The sequence below is a fragment of the Perissodus microlepis genome, chromosome 5 (assembly GCF_051167445.1).
Source record: "Perissodus microlepis isolate ML-2025 ecotype Zambia chromosome 5, ASM5116744v1, whole genome shotgun sequence".
Lineage (NCBI taxonomy): Eukaryota > Metazoa > Chordata > Actinopteri > Cichliformes > Cichlidae > Perissodus > Perissodus microlepis.
In genome coordinates this window covers 7,774,731-7,792,877 of record NC_140465.1, presented here as the reverse complement: position 1 = coordinate 7,792,877, position 18,147 = coordinate 7,774,731, and the positions used below count along the sequence as shown (strand labels likewise).

At 41.1% G+C, this 18,147-nt stretch overlaps 1 protein-coding gene across 6 annotated transcripts in view; it reads right to left on the bottom strand.

Moving 5' to 3' along the window:
• frmd4ba (FERM domain containing 4Ba) overlaps positions 1-17,356 on the bottom strand; it is a 44,909-nt gene extending 27,553 nt beyond the window's left edge. For 4 of the 6 annotated variants that reach the window (XM_084927568.1, XM_084927570.1, XM_084927571.1 and 1 more), the window contains exon 1: positions 1,569-1,968. In XM_084927568.1, coding sequence (XP_084783694.1) covers positions 1,569-1,730 — 162 coding nt within the window. In that variant the 5' untranslated portion in view covers positions 1,731-1,968. Of the gene's footprint in view, positions 1-1,568; positions 1,969-17,078 lie in introns of those variants that run through there. The other 2 variants (XM_084927573.1, XM_084927572.1) reach the window with 2 other exon arrangements.
• Positions 17,357-18,147: the final 791 nt, after the last annotated feature.

The window sequence follows — 18,147 nt, the reverse complement described above, 5'->3', positions numbered from 1 at the left end:
AGAGTCTCATTAATTCCCTGTGTATTTAGACTACTGTCCTCCCTTTGTTAGTCATCAGTTTATCTGTTTACTGGCCACCTGTATGGTTGCCTTTCTGATTTGGTGTTGTGCTGTTTGATCTTCTGCTGGTTTATGTTTGAACTGTGTCTTGCAACAGTTTTGGTAAGTCGTATTAAAGCTGATATTGTTATATTACCTGTTAGCCACATTTTTGCATTTAGGACTCTCCTGAACTCCACACATAACAAGATTTGCCTTGATAAGAATTATAGTAGATGACAGTAATGTCCATTGTTTAAACAGGGATTAATCACTATAGCAACCCTTTTATGAGTTGTTGTTGCTGTCCAAGCCACAGTCCTTCCAAGAGCCTATCTATCAATGCTGTATTGTTGTAAGCCGGGGACATCAAAACAGAAAGAAAGGGACAAAGGTCTTTAGATAATGGTCCGATTTTAAACTCACAGCCAGTCGTTAAAGTGAGCTCACTATCTAAAACTGTGTGGGACACAAAGCCTCTCATCCATAAGTTTTTACTCTCCGTGTCAATGTTTAATTATTTGTTAAAAGTGTCTATAACGGTATCCTGTCCTCCGTAAAATTATGTGCACAGCAGAAACAAGGTCTTGTATCGTTCTTTATGATGACTAAAATCGGGTTATCAACTCACTAAATGAACCCATGGTTTCCCAATCTAGTTATCAGTTCATTCAAATAATACAGGCTGTATTGACATGGATAAGTAGTGGTTATACAAAGGAAAACAACATTCTAATATTATAAATATATGAAGAGGTTAAACAAATAATACAGACTGAAAGCTACACAGACAGGCCCACCTTGATGCGTCAGAGATTAATTCTAGGAAACAACAAACTTTTCAGTGACATAGAGGAATGCTTACATTTAATTGTTGTATTATGTGCATTTTGGGGGTTGAGAAAGTCAATTTCAAGTACTATGAAAATGAAAATAGTGCTGCTTTAAAATTAAAGGGATGTGATACCTGTCTTTTTTCAGAACTCCTTTTCAACGAAGTCAGTGTCAGGTTTTCTTTTTGTTCTTTCAAAGACACAAATGAACTTTACCTTCACATGATAGCATGCAGGGAAAGAGCAAAACCTGAGAGAGAAACCTGAGTCTGCCCAGATGACGTCCATGAAAGTAAGATACGTAAACCACGCAGACAGCGCTCAGGTGTTCCAGGAACCACGCATTTCAAAGAAAACTTTGGAAGTGCCCCTTGTTACCCGGACGCCGAGATCAAACGGCCGGTCACGCTGCTTTCCAAATGATTACCACGTGTCCTGGGAGCGGGACCCTTGTTAAAAAACAGACTTTGTGACTCAGCATGAGGCAGCCTGTGCCTCCTCACGTTCACACAAATAAACACATGCATGCACTAATGAGCCAGATGAGGAAAAAGCACTGACTCACTTCAGTCAGAGGAAAGTTTGGCCATAAAAATCCAATACAGTAATTAATCACAAGTGCTGCCCAGGCAGCTAGTAAAATCAGCTTTATCTGACTTCCTCCCACTTGAGATATTTACACTAATGCCCTCATACCTGGTAGCATTTCCCAATCCTGAACCAGGCTTCTAGGAAGCGTCTGCATGGCATCAGCCCACGATTGTACCAGCTCCTCAGTGTCTGATGCGCCAGGCTCCAGACAAGCTGGCTACCCGATGCCACCAGATCCTCCATCCCACGTATGATACGCACAGCCATGTCCGAATGCTCTTTCTCTCCGCTGGCCACCTTTCTTTCTTCTTCTACTGGTGACACCTTGCACTTTCAGAATGAGTAGAAGAGCTGATCTGCGGACCACTTTGTTTTGCTTGAGAGCAACAAGCTTAAAGGGAGCCCTTACACTCCAGCACACACAAACACACACACAGACACACACACTAGTCTACTATGTCTCCCCCAGCTGATGTAATGTCAGTGAGAGTCGGCGCTCTGGAGAGGCTGGAGCAGAGCAGCGTGCCTCCGGCTTGGTCCTGGGCCCCGGTCCAAAACACTGCCTCACAGAGTGCAGGGGAGGGCAGGACAGAACCACAAAGCCCCTGCTGCAAAGGCTCCATCTCCCACCACATAAACACACTTGTATACTAATACAACTTACATGTGAACAAACCTCGGCTGGCCACTCTAAAGTCACACATTCGTTCATCTGTGGCTCACAGTAGTATAATGTTGAATTTATTTATTTTTTGAGGGGGGGGGGATTGTGCAAAAGCGAATGACTACATCTCTCGCATTACTTTTTTATTTCAGCATTTATTTCAGTTTCATTGTCTGAGAAAGGGTGTGGGAATGGTCCGTCACTTTGTCTGGGATGTGGGGAGCAATTTCCTGAGGAGTCCAGACATTCCCACCCACTATATTCTGCAGAAGCACTAAAAATAATTGGTCCTGTTTGGATCAGCATGGCTGGCAAAACTGACGAGGCAAAACTAAAAGTGATACCGTCTGGGGAAAATCATTTGGGAGGGCTTTGACGCAAACATGCCTTGTTTCTTCCTTTCATACGGCTGTAAATAATAGGTGAGCTGAACACCTGAGTCAGACCTACAACTTGGAGAAGGTTGAGCAAAAACAGCACGAAAGGAGAGATGGGAGAGTGCTGCGGCTCACATGGAAGCAATATCCTGATGTTTGTTTATGTGATCCCAGTTTCTGAGAAATTTAAAAGTGGCCACAGACAACAAGGTGCCGTTTCAATGCACATGATCAATGTAACCCTCTGCTACATCTGCAATGACAACACAGAAGAAGGGTGGAGACAGAGGTGAGAGAAGGAGCCTATTAGTGAAAAGTGTGTATTATTAATTACCAATAAAAAAGCAGGGCAGGAAGTGAAGGTTTGTGTGTAAACAAACACAACCTTAGCACCCATCAGGAGCCGCCATGTATCTAAAATGCATTGTGTGCGCAGCTATGCATGCACCGTCTCTGTACAGGAAGTGCACAGGCTACTGTCTGTTTTAGCTCCCTTCCTACTTCATTTAAGTCAGCTTTTTTCAGATTGGCAGCCCCTGGCAAACAAAAGATTGGTAATGTGCCATCACTGTACCGAACAGCATGCCAGGGATACACTTTCATTTGCTTGCATTCATTTTAAAATCATATCAAAATGCAAACAAGCGTCCAGAAAGGATTAAATACATGTGATGTTGTAATCCATCTCACTTGAATCAGATGGATCTACTTCTAAGTGAAAGGATTCACTGTCCTAAATGTAAAGTTGCAGCTAACTATAATAAACACGGACAGGCGTGCAAAGCCACAGCTGCCTGGAGGGCAGCGGGCGAGAGAGCCAAACATATGGTGGACACTGTTGCTGCTGTTGAACACACACGTGCTTGCCATGTGTGCAAAGGAGGCCGATGTGTTCTGGTCCACATCACTCTGAAACATGAACAGGGGCTTATGCATCTATGGCACACATTTCTGCCATGTAAACATCTTGACTTAGCACTTAGAGCATGTAACATAAACTGCCTGGTTAATAAGCATTTAAACAAACAATTATCAGTGTATAGACATGCATATGCTGTCTTTAAGACACACAGTTTTACTCTCTATACCAAGTCTCAAAGAGAAACTAACTGATATTAACTTTTCCAGATAAAAGTTAATATCAGCTGTTGGGTAGATACATATTTAGAATATCTATCTGATACTCTGTGACTCTGTGTGATCTGTAAGTAATGTTAAATCTTAAATAACTGCTTTTTTGGGCAGATGCAGTACTGTATACACCTTGTGACAACTACTTAAATACTAAATCTCATATTGAATAGTCATTCAGTCTCTAACTCTTAGAGGGGATGTGTGGCTAATTAGCACATAATTGCTCCATTATGTTCCCAAGTTACTTGCATTTTGGGCTCTGTGGTGTCGGCCAATCGTGACTAATGGCGCATCTTCTGCTTTTTGTGTCTGCAAACTCATGAGCACAAACCAAAATTGTAAAGATGGGTGCCATTAATCTAAATGAGCCTGAAGCTTAAAAACAACATAAAAAGACAACAAAACCAGCTTTGATCTCTGCATGCCTAAAATAGGTTTCTTTGTCTCCTGGTGATCATAGTGACACACTCATTCTAACTTCTGAAATCTCACACAAAACAAGCTTGCAAGTACAAATTTGTCCACTCATTTCAAGGTAAAGTGATTACTCGACAGCTAAATAAAATGCTTTCACAGAGAGAATTTATCACCTGTATTCCCTCTTATCGTCCACTGTCACAGCAGCCGTAAATACCATGAGGTCACAGCATGGTCCGTCACCCCCTCTGATGTCACTTTTGTGTCACTCAGAATTAGTCATGTGCTTTCACAAGGCTGTGCTCACTTAAAGGCTCATTCTTTTCCAGCTGCTGTTGTACTTCACCTCGGACAGAATACGATCATTGTTGCGGACGCTGCAATGCACCTTTATTGCCAGCAGATGGGGTAACAGGGTGTCAGACAACCCTTGGGGGCAAATGGAGGCAATCCTTTTGTGGTAAATTATTCTGTCTGGAGGGTTTTCCTCATGCTTTTTTTTTTTTTTTTTTTGCCAATGTCACACCATTTCTCCTCACATAAAGCTCTTATTTCACTTGTGACATGTGGATTGAAAATGTAATAAGAGTACAGACAGGCAAGTTGTTACAATTTAGCCAAATTCTATCCCTGAAGCTTCGTGTTAATAGGCTTGAATCTGTAGAGAATACAAGGCAGGGCATGACAGGAGGAGCCACGCTGCCAAGATCATCACGGTTTCTTGTCCTGGGGCTCTTTTCAACATGGGATGGCAATTACCGTGTACAGTAAGTGGTAGATTAATAGTCTAAACGGGGTAGGCCTCCCGGTGAACAGAACAGAGCCGGAGCAGGGCAGGGAAACAGCTGTCACCCACACACGCCTGCAGCTGACGAGCTTTGCCACATACAGAGACTGCAGCTGACACTCTGAATGGAAGACATTTTGGACAGTACGCTTGACACACACACAAACGCACGCAGGTCGGCACTCTCACTTACAGTACCGTCTCCTCACAGGACCCTACCCACACACACTTATCACGCTTCCCGACTGTCAGTTGTAGTTAGAAATTTAGCAGGTGGACACAGCTGTCTGAGATCATGACACCCGATCAGAGCATGATTTGTAATAATACATTACAGATGAACAAATGTGGAACATAAAACATTAAAAAGGCCATCTTTGGTCATGCATAGTCTATGTCCTACTTTTTAAAGGGCTTTAATAGTGCAAGCATGGCTATGCTGAATATCAGATGTTATGCATCTTGTGTGTTCTCACTGTTGTTAACCTCCCCCTGACACATGCTTTGAAATCAATAAATCAGAAAGAACTAATCCTTTAAAGACAAAAGCTTTCAGATTTGACAACCAAGGCAGCGTAAGTGATAGATTACGATTATGCATCTTGACTGAAATTGTCACCGCATCTGTTTAAGAAACCACAAGACATCTTAATTACAGCCAATTAACACTGTGTGATAGAGCTCCATTTGGCAATCATTGGTGAGACAGAAAAGCTTTGCGTGTGTGTGTGTGTGTTTGTGTGTGTTTGGGCAGTGTGGGGGGTGGAAAAAGAAAAAGGCAAGGGCCCGGGGCTTCAGGCTGCCACCATGCACCTATCGGCTTTTGGGTTGTGACTAGGGATTTGGGGCCAGCTCCTCTTGCTGTACAGGATGGCCCTTAGGGGCACGCTGGAGGCCACAGGCCATGACAAACCATGTGTGTGAATAACCCAGATGCTATGAAGAGGAGGAGGTCAGGAGCTGGGGGAAGGGTGCAGGGGGCCTAGAGGCCACGATATGAGTCAACAGCCCAACACTGACTGCCACAACAAAATGTTGCCTCAAGGGACTGCGGGTGCACAGATTTGCCCAGGCATTTCTTAGAAGAAGCATAAAGAGCCAGTGTCAGAAGTTTTCAATATCATATCCAAGTGACGAAAAACATGAATGGCCACTGTGCACATCACCACAGGCATCCCAGTGAAACAAAGAGGGATGGAGCAGAGGGCGGGGGGAGGGGAGGAGACACTATCAGTCTGTAATGAGCCTTGAGGCCATGCACGGGGTGAAGTTATTGAGAGGGTATTATGATCTAAATCTGTATTATGATCTGAAACACTAAGAACTGTTTTGCAAATACAAAAAACTGAAATATGATGCTTTGGAACCCTACGAAATCAGAAGTCACGAGTGAATTTAAAGAGAAATACAGCTGTTAGTCAGCTGTCAATCAGTTACTTTTGGACAATTTAAAAAGATGGCTCTGGGAAAATTATGACACAATTCATACAAATTTCATACACTTTACAGACAATTATTTGCAAATATTTAAAACAGCTGACCAGCTGGCTGAAAAATGCATTTCAATCTTTGCTCCACAGTCATTTATATCTGAGACCCAGCACACTGACTAAGCTGGATACAGCATAACAGGGAGAGCTAGGTTGCAAGGAGAAGGTGGGTTGCCAAGCAGCTTGCAGAGGTACAGCAGCTGTCGGTGCCCTATATAAGAAATTTCCCAGAGGAATTTATTAGAATTATGTCAGCAGATGTGATCTGCTGGTACTGTGGCTGAGCCTGCCTGCATTAATGCTACTCTTAGTATCTGTGGTTACATTATTTGTGGATGTTCAATTTGATTCCTAATGTTGCTTCTTAATCTGATTTTCACCCCGGGTAAGTGATCTGATACTCTGATGTATTGGCAGGTTTTCATCTGATAACAGAAATTGTGCCCTTAACACACATAAAATTATCGACACTAGAAATTCCTTTGAGTCTTCCCGTTCCCATCTGTTAAATCAAAACATTTCCGTTCTGAAGTGTCTAAATCCATTTTGTGGCCACGGTTCGCGATTAGTAGAGACCTGGCAGATTATATCTGCATCTGTGCATGTGAGTCCCTCTGGCTTATCATTCCCAATCCAATTTAGTGACTAGATAATCAGATCAGTGATATGGCCTTATCTGCCCATATAACACATGTCTGAGAAACCACAACAGATGTGCAGCTGTGAAGTGCACATGTCTACCCCCCTGTCCTGCGCAGGCACACTGCAGAACCCGTGAGACTCACGGAGACATCACTTTAAAGTAAAGACTTATGGGAGGTCTTATGGGAATACTTTACTGTCAGTATTAAGCCACCAATATGGTAGAATACCTCTATTTTTATCCTGTCGTATGAATACAAGCGCTCTCAGCGGGCTGAGAGCTCCCAAAGGTGCTGGCATTGTCAGAGCAATTTCATGAGGTGCCTTGATTTGAAGTGGAGTTGAGTTCATTGCGAGTCAAATGGGGATTTATATGTGCATGGAGTTTGTAGTGCAAAGAGCCTAAATATAAAAAAACAGGGCATCTGTTCCTGCTTTACTGCTGCAAGTATGTCTAATTCAATACTTTTACTGTTTATATGGTCACAAATTCTGAAACAGCTGCTACACAGCAGATGGAAAACATGTCTCATTGCTTTTCAATATTTTATTGACTTGAAAACACACCACATGAGAGCAAATTAAAATTTTAACTGTAAATATTCTTAAGAGTTGCCATGAAGACAGAAAAAGTGCTCAAAGCACAGACAAAGAACCCAGTTCTTGTGGTAAAGAAACACACAAGCATCCAAAAATTGAGATTAGGAAGAGAGATGAGGCAGTAGCTGAAAAATATAGTCCACTAGGCTGCATTGCAAAGCACAAAGCTGAACCAATCCATATTTGCATTTTGAAACTGGTTTAAATGACTCTTTGGTTTAAAAAAAAAAAAGAGGTCATAAAACAAACAAACCACCTGCCTCTGTGTTAAATTTGAGAATTTCTTAAGTTCATCGTTTTGCTTTTACAGCTTGAAAGTCCTCACTTGCTGCTCTCCTTTTGTGTATTTGCAGCTTCCAAAAAACAACTTTGCCAAAAAGACTCAGAGAGACCCACAGAACAGAATGACAGACTGACCAAGATGCCAACAACAGCAAAAAACATCAGACGAAGTGAGTGAAGCAGACGGAGGCCTAAACTGAGCTAAAACCAGAGAGACCATTAAGTATGACATGTAACCGTTTTTGTGGCCAGCGAGCAAGAAGCAAGAAGAAAACAACACGAAGGGCATCAAAGCAGAAATATTAACAGGATCTGAGTCTTTCTGAACTCTAATTTTGTGGCTTGACTGAAAATGATAAAGACAACATGCAAAAGTTGTCAGCAAAGTGCAAATTATTGGTGCCCAGTCACCTTTTGAATTGAAATAACTTGTGAGTTGTAATAATAATATTGATAAAAGTAATAAAGGCAGAAAATGTTGCAAATGTTTGCATTTTTTTCTTTATGACATGAAATCAGGGTTGTTACCTGAATAAATAGCACAATACTTTTCAATACCAAAATTCTGAAAACACAGTGGTATATTATTAATATTGTTTTTTTTGTTTGTCTTTTATTGCAGCGTATCTACCAGGGAAGCAATTCTTCTGGAACTGAAGGAAGCTGCATACGGCCAGAGGTTAAACAGGCCTGGAATGACATTCTGACACCTTCAGTTAATGAGCAATTAAATGTGATGGCCAGGTTAATTCATACTGTCAAATGAGTTAATTTCTCATGCCTTTCCATCTGATGCCATGGTGATATTTACTCGTAAAATAAGGACATAGTCTGCTTACATCTTACATCAAAACCTCCCTTTTCCCTCATCGTCACTGTGATGCATTCAAGGGGCAGATGTAAAGTTGCGGTAACAGTACTTTAGCAATATGCTAGTAGAACAGAAGAGCAGCAAATGTAAACGGAGCAACGTTTTTCTACGTGGTAGAATGTTAAAGTGTGACTGAGAGAGAAGCACAGGACAAGAGAGGAAGATGAGAGATTTCCAAAGGTGAGGACTGCAAGTGAAATTTTTTAAACTAGAAATTTAAATCTTCTGTTTATATCTTGTTGAACTCAGTCGGCTGTATAAAAAGCAAAATCTATTATTATACGATTTATTTCTAACTAATTATTTTCCTTCTACACCCAATTTTAGATTTCTTCCACCTGCCAAATCCCACTTTAACCTCTGCATATGCCTACAAGTGTTCTAGTATTTCCTTGTACAACTGAAGAAGAAGAATGGTGCTCGCTAGCACAGGAAAACCAACATGTGGAAGATGCAACTAAAGTAGCTGCACTGACAGCTCTGTAGGGGTGGGGGAAAAAATCGATACTGTGTAGTATCGTGATAATTTGTTTGCTAATAATGTATCGATACAGGGACAGCAGAAATCGATATTTTGTTACAAAAAAAGTTTTTGTGGACTGGAACTGACTTCAGAGCATGTTGATCAGCTCCTTTTTCTGAGCAAGAATCCTGACATTCCTTCACTGTCCAAATGTGTTTAACTTGTTTTTTGGCAGCAATAAACATGACAGTTTACTTATTTTAATTTAAGACATGTTTTATTTTAATTAAGTTTAAAACTTTTTTATTTAATGTAAAATTATATTTTGTTTTAATTTACTTTCAAGTTCTTCAGTTGCTGAATGGGCTGCATAGTTTTCATAAATTGCATAGTTCAGAATAGCTATAATTGTACCAGATGGTTGCATTCAGTTAAGTTGGACTAGACTGTAATACAAACCGTTCAAGTTTGTCGACAATAAAACTGACTGAAATGAGAGAAAGACTGAGAGTGAGACTTTGATATTAGATAAAATGAATATTGATAAAGTTTACCTTTATGTACAGAATCTGAATATTGCAAAATATTTTAAAAAATTGCAATAATATCGTATCGTGCGTTAAGTATTGTGATAATATCGTATCGTGGGATGTATGGTGATTCCCACCTCTACAGCTCTGCCCCAACAAGTTGATAAGAAAGAGTCAGGTGTGATCTGGAGCCAGAGGTTGACAACCAATTCACAAATGGCAATATCCAAATCATTGTTTAAGGCAGGAAACACTTTAGTCTAACGAAATGCCTAAAAGACGGGAATCTAGATCTTTTTAACAAATTTTTTTAACAAAGTTTCAGTCCAGTATTCAACAAAATCCAAAGTATTATCCAGCTTATGTTATCTAGAAATACACTTTACCATATTGACAGCTAGTGTTGCCCCTAGCTGCTACAGTCCATACGCTAAAATGTTTGTAATGACTAACATTAAATGCATAAGCTAGCTTAATGATGCTAAAATTGCTAATGCTACAGTAGAGTACAGTACCCCATCTACTTTTTTTTTTTTTTTTTTTACAATTATTAAGTACATGGGATAAATTTTGGTTTGATATCGAGACTCATGCAGTTCTACTGGTACTACCACAAACAACCAAATGTCTGGTACTTCTGGCATGCCTAAAATGTAATGTGATTAATTTTGATGATATTCAGAAGTCCATTCTGGAAAACCATTTAAATGTAACCACACAAATTTTAAACCACTGATCATCTTCGCCACTATGACAACCACCGCCTGCCCCTGAGGACACCGAGTGTCATCTTTCTTCCCGGTGTGCTCGACACCTGTTATGACTGTGCCCTGCACACAACCCCCATATCAGCTTTCCATCCAAGTCCAGTGAAGAGTGTCATCAAATGTTGTCCTGACATCATTTATTTCTAGTCCAGGTCTGATTCTGCAACTTGTTGCTTAGCACACTTTTGTGAAGTGCTTAGTAAGCACACGGCTGATACAATAGTATGAAGTAGGTTAAAGGGTACTCTCACGTTGTACAAACCCAGTACACAGGCCACTTAGGAACACAATGCAACCTTGAAAATAAAAAACCCTCTAGATCAAAGTCGTATTTTTCTATTGAATTACAGGTTTTCCCCCTATGACGCAGTTTCCTTGTCATTGTGTCACACTCCTAAATCTTTCCTGCATGTTAGAGCTAAAATGCAGACGCTCATCCATGTCTGAGAGCTCAGTCTGATCTGTCTGAGTGAACCAGCAGGATGCTCGTTTTCGGTCCACAGGGCAGGTGATAATTACTTCCCGCAGATCCCTCTAACCCACCCCCCCCACCCCCTTTGCCCCCAACTCCTCCAGTTCCTCCCCTCATCCCAAGCTGCCATGGTGAAGGTGACCGCAGCTGGATGATTTCTGTCTTTCTAAACTGCGGGGGACGCGAACTGTGAGCAGCTAGTGTCTGCATGTGTATTAGCTGGAGCGGGGGCGTTGCTTTCCACTATTAACCCAGTACAAGAGGAAGCTCAGGTAACCCCTCTATTAATGATGAATGCTACGCTCTAGTGAGCGAGCACCTGCAGTGTCCAGCCAATCAATATATACACTCTGTACGGCCACAGACCCACACAAAATTAATTTATAGAGATATGATTTGAAAAAAAAAATCAAGCCAATTCAGCAGGAAATTACTTTGTGAGGAGTTATGAGGGCATCACATATTCACAGAAGTCTCCAGTGTGTGTCTTTAACATGCCTCTAACCCTTCTGGCAGTAAATGTGTGAAACACTCACATGGGGTTTTAAGAGCTGAGGAGTATTGATCATTGTGGGTATGAAGCTGTGGGGTATGTCTGCTTGGGAAGCACGGTTGCTTTTTTCTTTCCAGCTCCACCACCATGTGCCTCTCCATTTGTGCCTGAGAGGATAATAATAGCAACTCAGGCCCTTTCCGTCCATCCCTCCGCCTTTACCTTACACACATTTGCTGGGCAGGGACTCTCATTCTGAGCATTCAGGCTTTTAAGCACCCGCCTTTACATCACCACCTCGCAGCTCTCCTAATGTGTAATCTGGGTGTAGTGTGTATTCAGGAGTGAAATACAGAGAAATGGGGAATGATTACAGGAGAGGGATTGTTGAATAGATAGAGAGAGGTGCACAAGCGGCATCATTTCAGGGAGAGTCACTCCCCTCCATGTCTCCAAAAAAAAACCTCCCGGGCAAGCCGACAGCAGCAGCACAGATAGAAAGAAAGGTGGTGGAGGGCTTTGCTTTGTTGTTATTTTCATTTTCTCAGCCTCACAGCAATTATATTCTAGTCGGAAAAACAGGCGATGATGAGGAGCAGGAGGAAGAACAGAAACGGGGGTGTTCACTTCTGGAGCGGAACTGTGCACCGAGCTGTTGGGTTCAAGGTTCCCTTAAATGCCCGAGGATGTGGCTGAAACTGGGAGGAGGAAGGCGCTCCTCTGCTCAGGTCTGCTAGAAGATCCACATCTCAACTGCACACCTGAGCAGCAGTACACAGTGTTATGATTCAAGAAGTCTTATGAATACAGACAGTTGGGAAAACCAGGAAATGTAAGTGGTTGGAGAGACATTGTTTAAAAATGGTTATTTGCCTATCCTGATACCAACGTGACATTCAAATGCCTGTGTCTGTCTATACCAGGGGTGTCAAACATAAGGCCTGGGGGCCAGAATTGGCCCGATAAAAACTTTTCCTGTTGATAAAGACTGTTCACCCCCATTACCATTCATACTCCACCAAAGTAATTAAATAAAAGATAAATGAACAAAAACGTTATATTTTATTAAAAAGTCCTGATAGTTCATTGCACAGACTTTCCTACAGTCTGTGGAATCAACTATTGTGACTTGTTTCTGCAATTTTACTCATTTAACATGTAGTTAAGATCAGAGTGGCTGTATGTGGTTGACATCCCTGGTCTATACACTCAAAATAAATTAATAATAATAATTAATATCTGACTTTAACTAATTTCATTACACAAGTACAATCAGGTCAAATTAAATGTACTTAATTGGTATACATTCAGATTTTCTTTCATTATTAATTATTTGAATAAATCTTTGATTTTTATATATTTCAGTTGCATTTTGCATTTTAAAATTAGGATGAAGAATCATTACTTTGAGTGTATGCGTTTGTATCTGGCTCAAATTAAAACAAAGCTTTTTCTTTAAAAATAATCAGATGATGTCAAAAAACTGGTATCCACTGCTTCATAATTTCCCACATTTGTGATAAAATGAGTGAGTCCGCTCTAGCTTATGCATTTCCCCGGAAGCTTTATTAAGGACACCGGTTATTCCCGAACACATTTATGTGGGTTTTACTGTTTATCCTCTGGAATAAATGGGAACATTACTGACCCGCTTGCTGTTGGAATCATAGTAAAAATAATAATAATAATTCCACGACAGGGTTTTGCAGCAATAGAAACAAGTATTACTGAAACTGCTTCTTCTGTTATCTGTACACCCTCAGTTATTCTCCGAATTACACAAGGTTGGCAAACATTATCGCTGGCTGGATTATGGTCACAGGCAATGACTTTCTTTGGATAAACAAAGCATGTACCAAAGAAATGTTAGAAGGAAGAGGATGAGGCTGACGGTGGATGAATAAAGCACTGGACTGTGACACCAAACAGTGGAGTGGACAACCTTAGATCCTGAGCAGAATCCTTTCATGACCCTTAAAGGTGCAGAAATATAACCATAAAAATGAATTAATAACACTTTTGGTGATACAAGTAGACAAATTGCAAGATGGGATTTTTGGCTTGTATTCACTGACACTTTAGTGATACTGCAACATTTCAGATGCCTAATTAACAGCACCTTGTCACCTTATCTCTTTAGATACTGATACTTTGTTGGGACCCCTTGTTGTCATTTGTTAACTCACTGGGCTCCCGTACAGCCTGCAGGGTTATGCTCCAGATAAACATTTGTCAAATGAGGAAGTAGAAAAACTGACAGGACAGCGGTGTCACCCAGAATGCAGGAGTTTGAATGTAATGCATCACAGCTAGTTTTTGGACTTAACTGGGAGTTTGAACTGGGAGTGGAGTGTATATACATTAGCTGTGTGTAAAAAAACAAAACAACAACATTATATAGCAAAATCTAATAAAGATTTAAAAAAAGGTGGGCTGTGCTATACTGTGCAAAAGTCTTCTGAAGTGGACCAGCTTTCTTATCAAGACGGTCGCCAACTGCCTGTTTCGCCCAATTTGAACACACTTATGTTGGTATAGCCATGCACAGTTGAAACTGTGATTTATTTTACCACAAATGTTACCCTTTTATTCTGTGCCTGTCCCTGGTTCAGTAGCCACTGATACGCGTGGGTAACCCGTGAATATAACCTTGTGTCCATCCTTTAAATAATTCATAAGGAGGTGGTCTTGAATGATGCATTTTGGGGGGGAATTTGTCCACAAACTGGGAAGGGCCTGCCCTTAAACAGATTGGAGCTTGTTTTAATGCGGTCTCTTTTATTTAAATGATATGGAAACAGACTCCCAGAGGAATACCAAACCCAGCTCAGATCCACTCTCCAAGGTTGATGCAAGTGTTTTCTGCTTTATTCTGAAGGGAAATAAACACACAAACAGAGTATGAGCACACCGCATTAAAGGACCGCATCCCTCAGCAACCAAGCGAAAACTATCACTGTACACATGTGGCATTTTTGGTACTGCAAATTTTGAAACTGGCAATTAAAGTGGGAAATTTCCCAGTGTCTGTGCTTTGAATGCGAAACTGTGGTCCAGACTCTTTGTTTTACTCAGGATGTCCTTTCTGAAAGGAAAAGAGATGTCTGCACACTGCGTAGCTGTTTCACTACCAATGAGGAACAGATTCCTGTTGACACAACTTTTCAGTGATTATGTTATGGAAAGAACTAGAGTCATTTACTGCAAACACTGGAGGACTGACACATTAGTGATAAAACATTTAGGACTAAATATTTTCACTAAACGTCCGCATGACCTCTTCATTCAGATGTCCTGGGGTCTGGTGATCTGAATAGATTTCCACTGTGAATATAGATTACTGATGACCCACAAACACAGAACTGAAAAACACTCCAGCGTCTGACCTTTTAATTAGGCCTCAAGCACTCCGAGAGGTCTAATCAACAAACATTTTTTGCTTTAGTTATGAGAAATCTTTTTGACCCAACACTTGAATACTGTCAGATGATCAAAGGGCAACATGTATTTTATGTTTGGAATTTCTGCAAAGCTAACTCTCGTTTTACAAATGAAGAATTCAGTTTCACTTATTTCCCGTTAATGCAGTCATTGAGACTCCAGAAGTCCCTCATGCAGTAGCAATTAAAGGAAATGAGGAGATGCACAAAAACAATGCATTTTAAGGCCACGAGTTCAAGCTTCCTTAAATTTAAAAGAAATATCTGAACACAAGTCACACAAGAGACTCTTCTGTGATTTGTTGCTTTTAACAGAGGGAGAAAACAAAGTTAGCATAAACACAGAGATTATGCTAGAGTTTCTGTAAACTGATGCTACCTACCACAAATTGGTAGCTACAAATTGTAAATGGCGGGCAGCATCTAAACATTTCAGTAAAACTATGCTAGCTAATGCTATCTAAGCATTGGATTTACACACGTTTAGTTACAGTGAGTGAAGAATGCCTTCTGTACCTCTGAAGTGTTAAAAAATGTCATGTCAATACAGTACTAATGCACTAATGCAGATTTTTGTTGGTGCTCAAATGATACTAGTTAAGATTAAGATGACACCTGCTCTGTTAAATATGTCGCTTTTACATACTTTAAGTTAGTTTTATGATATTTTGTCTGAATCTCGTGCCCTTGAAATACCTGATGTCCGCTTTTGCTAAAGGAGCAAGCAAACTTTATACTTCTGTATAAAATTTGGAAGAACTGCTGTTTACATCATCATGTCACATGGCACTCTTTGATAGTAAGTTTGATCTCCCAGTGTGGAAGACATCATCTCTCAGACCAGTCTGGCAGGATTTCTGCTTGCTGAAAGCGCTGGGTTGCATGAACCTGCATGGTGACTGTATCACATAGTCTAACTGACAAATGTTATCATTCCAACCTATGCATGATTAGATGCGTGGGAAAGAAAAAAATGCTGATGAGCAACTTTTAACACAAAGCAGGTTCATTGAGGAGAGGTGAGAACACGTCAGCAGCTTAGGTCACACTGCACAGGTGGACTTGACGCGGTGTTTATTACTGTTTACCCTTTCAAAACCGGCCCTGTGGTTAAGGCTGTTAATGGACTCTGATGGGCAAATGACTCCTATGTGCTGAGGCAAGCGTTGGAATATTCTGCGACGGTTAATAGCTTTATTGAACCAGAAGCGCTGACCCCATTAAAAGCAGCTGAACATCCTAGACTAAAAGTCAACACAAAGCAGCGCTGCCTTTGCAGTTTGCCTCTGTATGTGAGTCAAAAGAGAAAGACAGGCAGCACATGTTGCACTCATGAGGCACAATTTCAATATAGTCACCTATACAAAGCAGCCCCGTGCCTTTGTTCTGTATCACTCACACACTTCCTGTCACTGGGTTTCCTCATGCCAGAGCTGTATCATCACAAATGAATTCCACTTTAAGAGAAGAGAAACTCTTGCCTTGACTTCTTTTCTTATATATAGAGGCTCAGTTTAAAGTATTTTTGTTTTTCACCATCCACACACTTACACAATACACTCATATGAGACCCATACAGGATATCACGTGCTTGGATAACCATTGTTTGTTTTGGCCAGGAAACAGGATATTCACACACAGGAGAATGACCGGCTGACCACAGAGTACTTTAAGACTTTTACATTTAAAAAAAAAAATGTTCACGAGTTCAGTTTTATGCTGACCTGACGGCGCACCACAATTGTTACTGACTGGGACACACTAATCATTGACAACGTCATAAACACACTAGCAAGTCACTCATGTTGACATGTCAACAGTTCAGCACCCAGCTGACACTGGGTCAGTAGTAGTCACGGAAAACGCAGGCGGGTTGCACAGTCATAGGATCCAGTCATAGTCACAGTCATAAGATTTGTGTTTTTAAACTTTTGCCACACAATGTAGTTTTTCAAAGAGTTGATGAAGTGTTTAATTTACAAGCTTGGAGTATGGTGAAGAGCAAACATCTTGTCAGGTGTCACATGAGCACATACTGACAATCCAAGACAAACAAAACAAACGATGTGGCTGCCAGAAAGCCTGTTACAGGTCCCCTCACACTGTGTTTACATTAGATTATTCCAGAAAAAAAAAACAAACGGTTCTAAGCGGCAATGTTCCCGTACAAATGAAACCATTCTTACCGTATTTCTTTTGTTGTGATGTGATCGCTCCTACTTATTGTCTGTCCGCAGAGCGTCTGAGCGCATCACCGGTCAGTTTGAAAGGACAAAAAAAACGCGCTCCTTATTAAAAGCGGGCGCTTCTTCACAATGAGACTTCTTGCTAAAATGAGGAGCCGCTTCAGAGGAAGTCGTGCTGAAAAGTCCAGGAGGAGAAGAGGCTGCTGCCTGCTCGGCATAGTAACCTTCTGTGCCACACTCCACGCACACGGCGAGTCCCATCCATTCACACTCCCCGCCTCCTGCCGGCTTCCTCCTCCTCTTCGCTACCTTCCACTGATGCACTGATGGGGCAGATGAATTTCCCACTGCTGCTGTTGGGAGCCAATAGAGAGGCGCTCTCTGCTGCCCAAATCCACTATTGCTCAGCGGAAGAGACAATTAAAAACAAAACACTGTATCAGAGTAAGCCCAAGATTAACTACTTTCAGTAATGGAGATTTAAAAAGCGATTCAGCAATTTATGTTCGTAAGACCGCTGTAATTTTAAATGTATTCCCTATTGCACCAGACTTAGCCAGTTTTAGTCCATTAGGCATAGTTAATCCCTTCGCACTGTCGGTTGTACCTCCCCAATATATTTATGTTGTTGTTAACTGTGCACAATAGACACACAAATAGCAAGCAGCTTTTATGGCGATCATATGAGAGTTTTACCAGAAGTCAGAGAAGCGTTTTGTCGAAGTGGAATAAAGTGTTATACATTTCCCACAGCTCAGTTTTTACACGACGGAAAAATGAGTGTGAGTTTTAGAAAAGGATCAGGGATGCAAAATGGCACACGACCAGCTAAATGCCTTCTCCAATCCAGTCCAACCGATCCAAACAGGTTGCTGTACAAAACACCACATGACAAATCAATAAAACAACGACAACAACAACAATACTTTGCGGGGAGAGCTGAAAAAGCTCCATAGCACCAGGTTTTCAGTAGATTTTGGGGACGGCCAGGTGCAACAACTTCTGATATAACCAACCATTCATTTTTATTTTGCTCATGTTTGCTCATGTTAGTTGCTCATGTCAAATG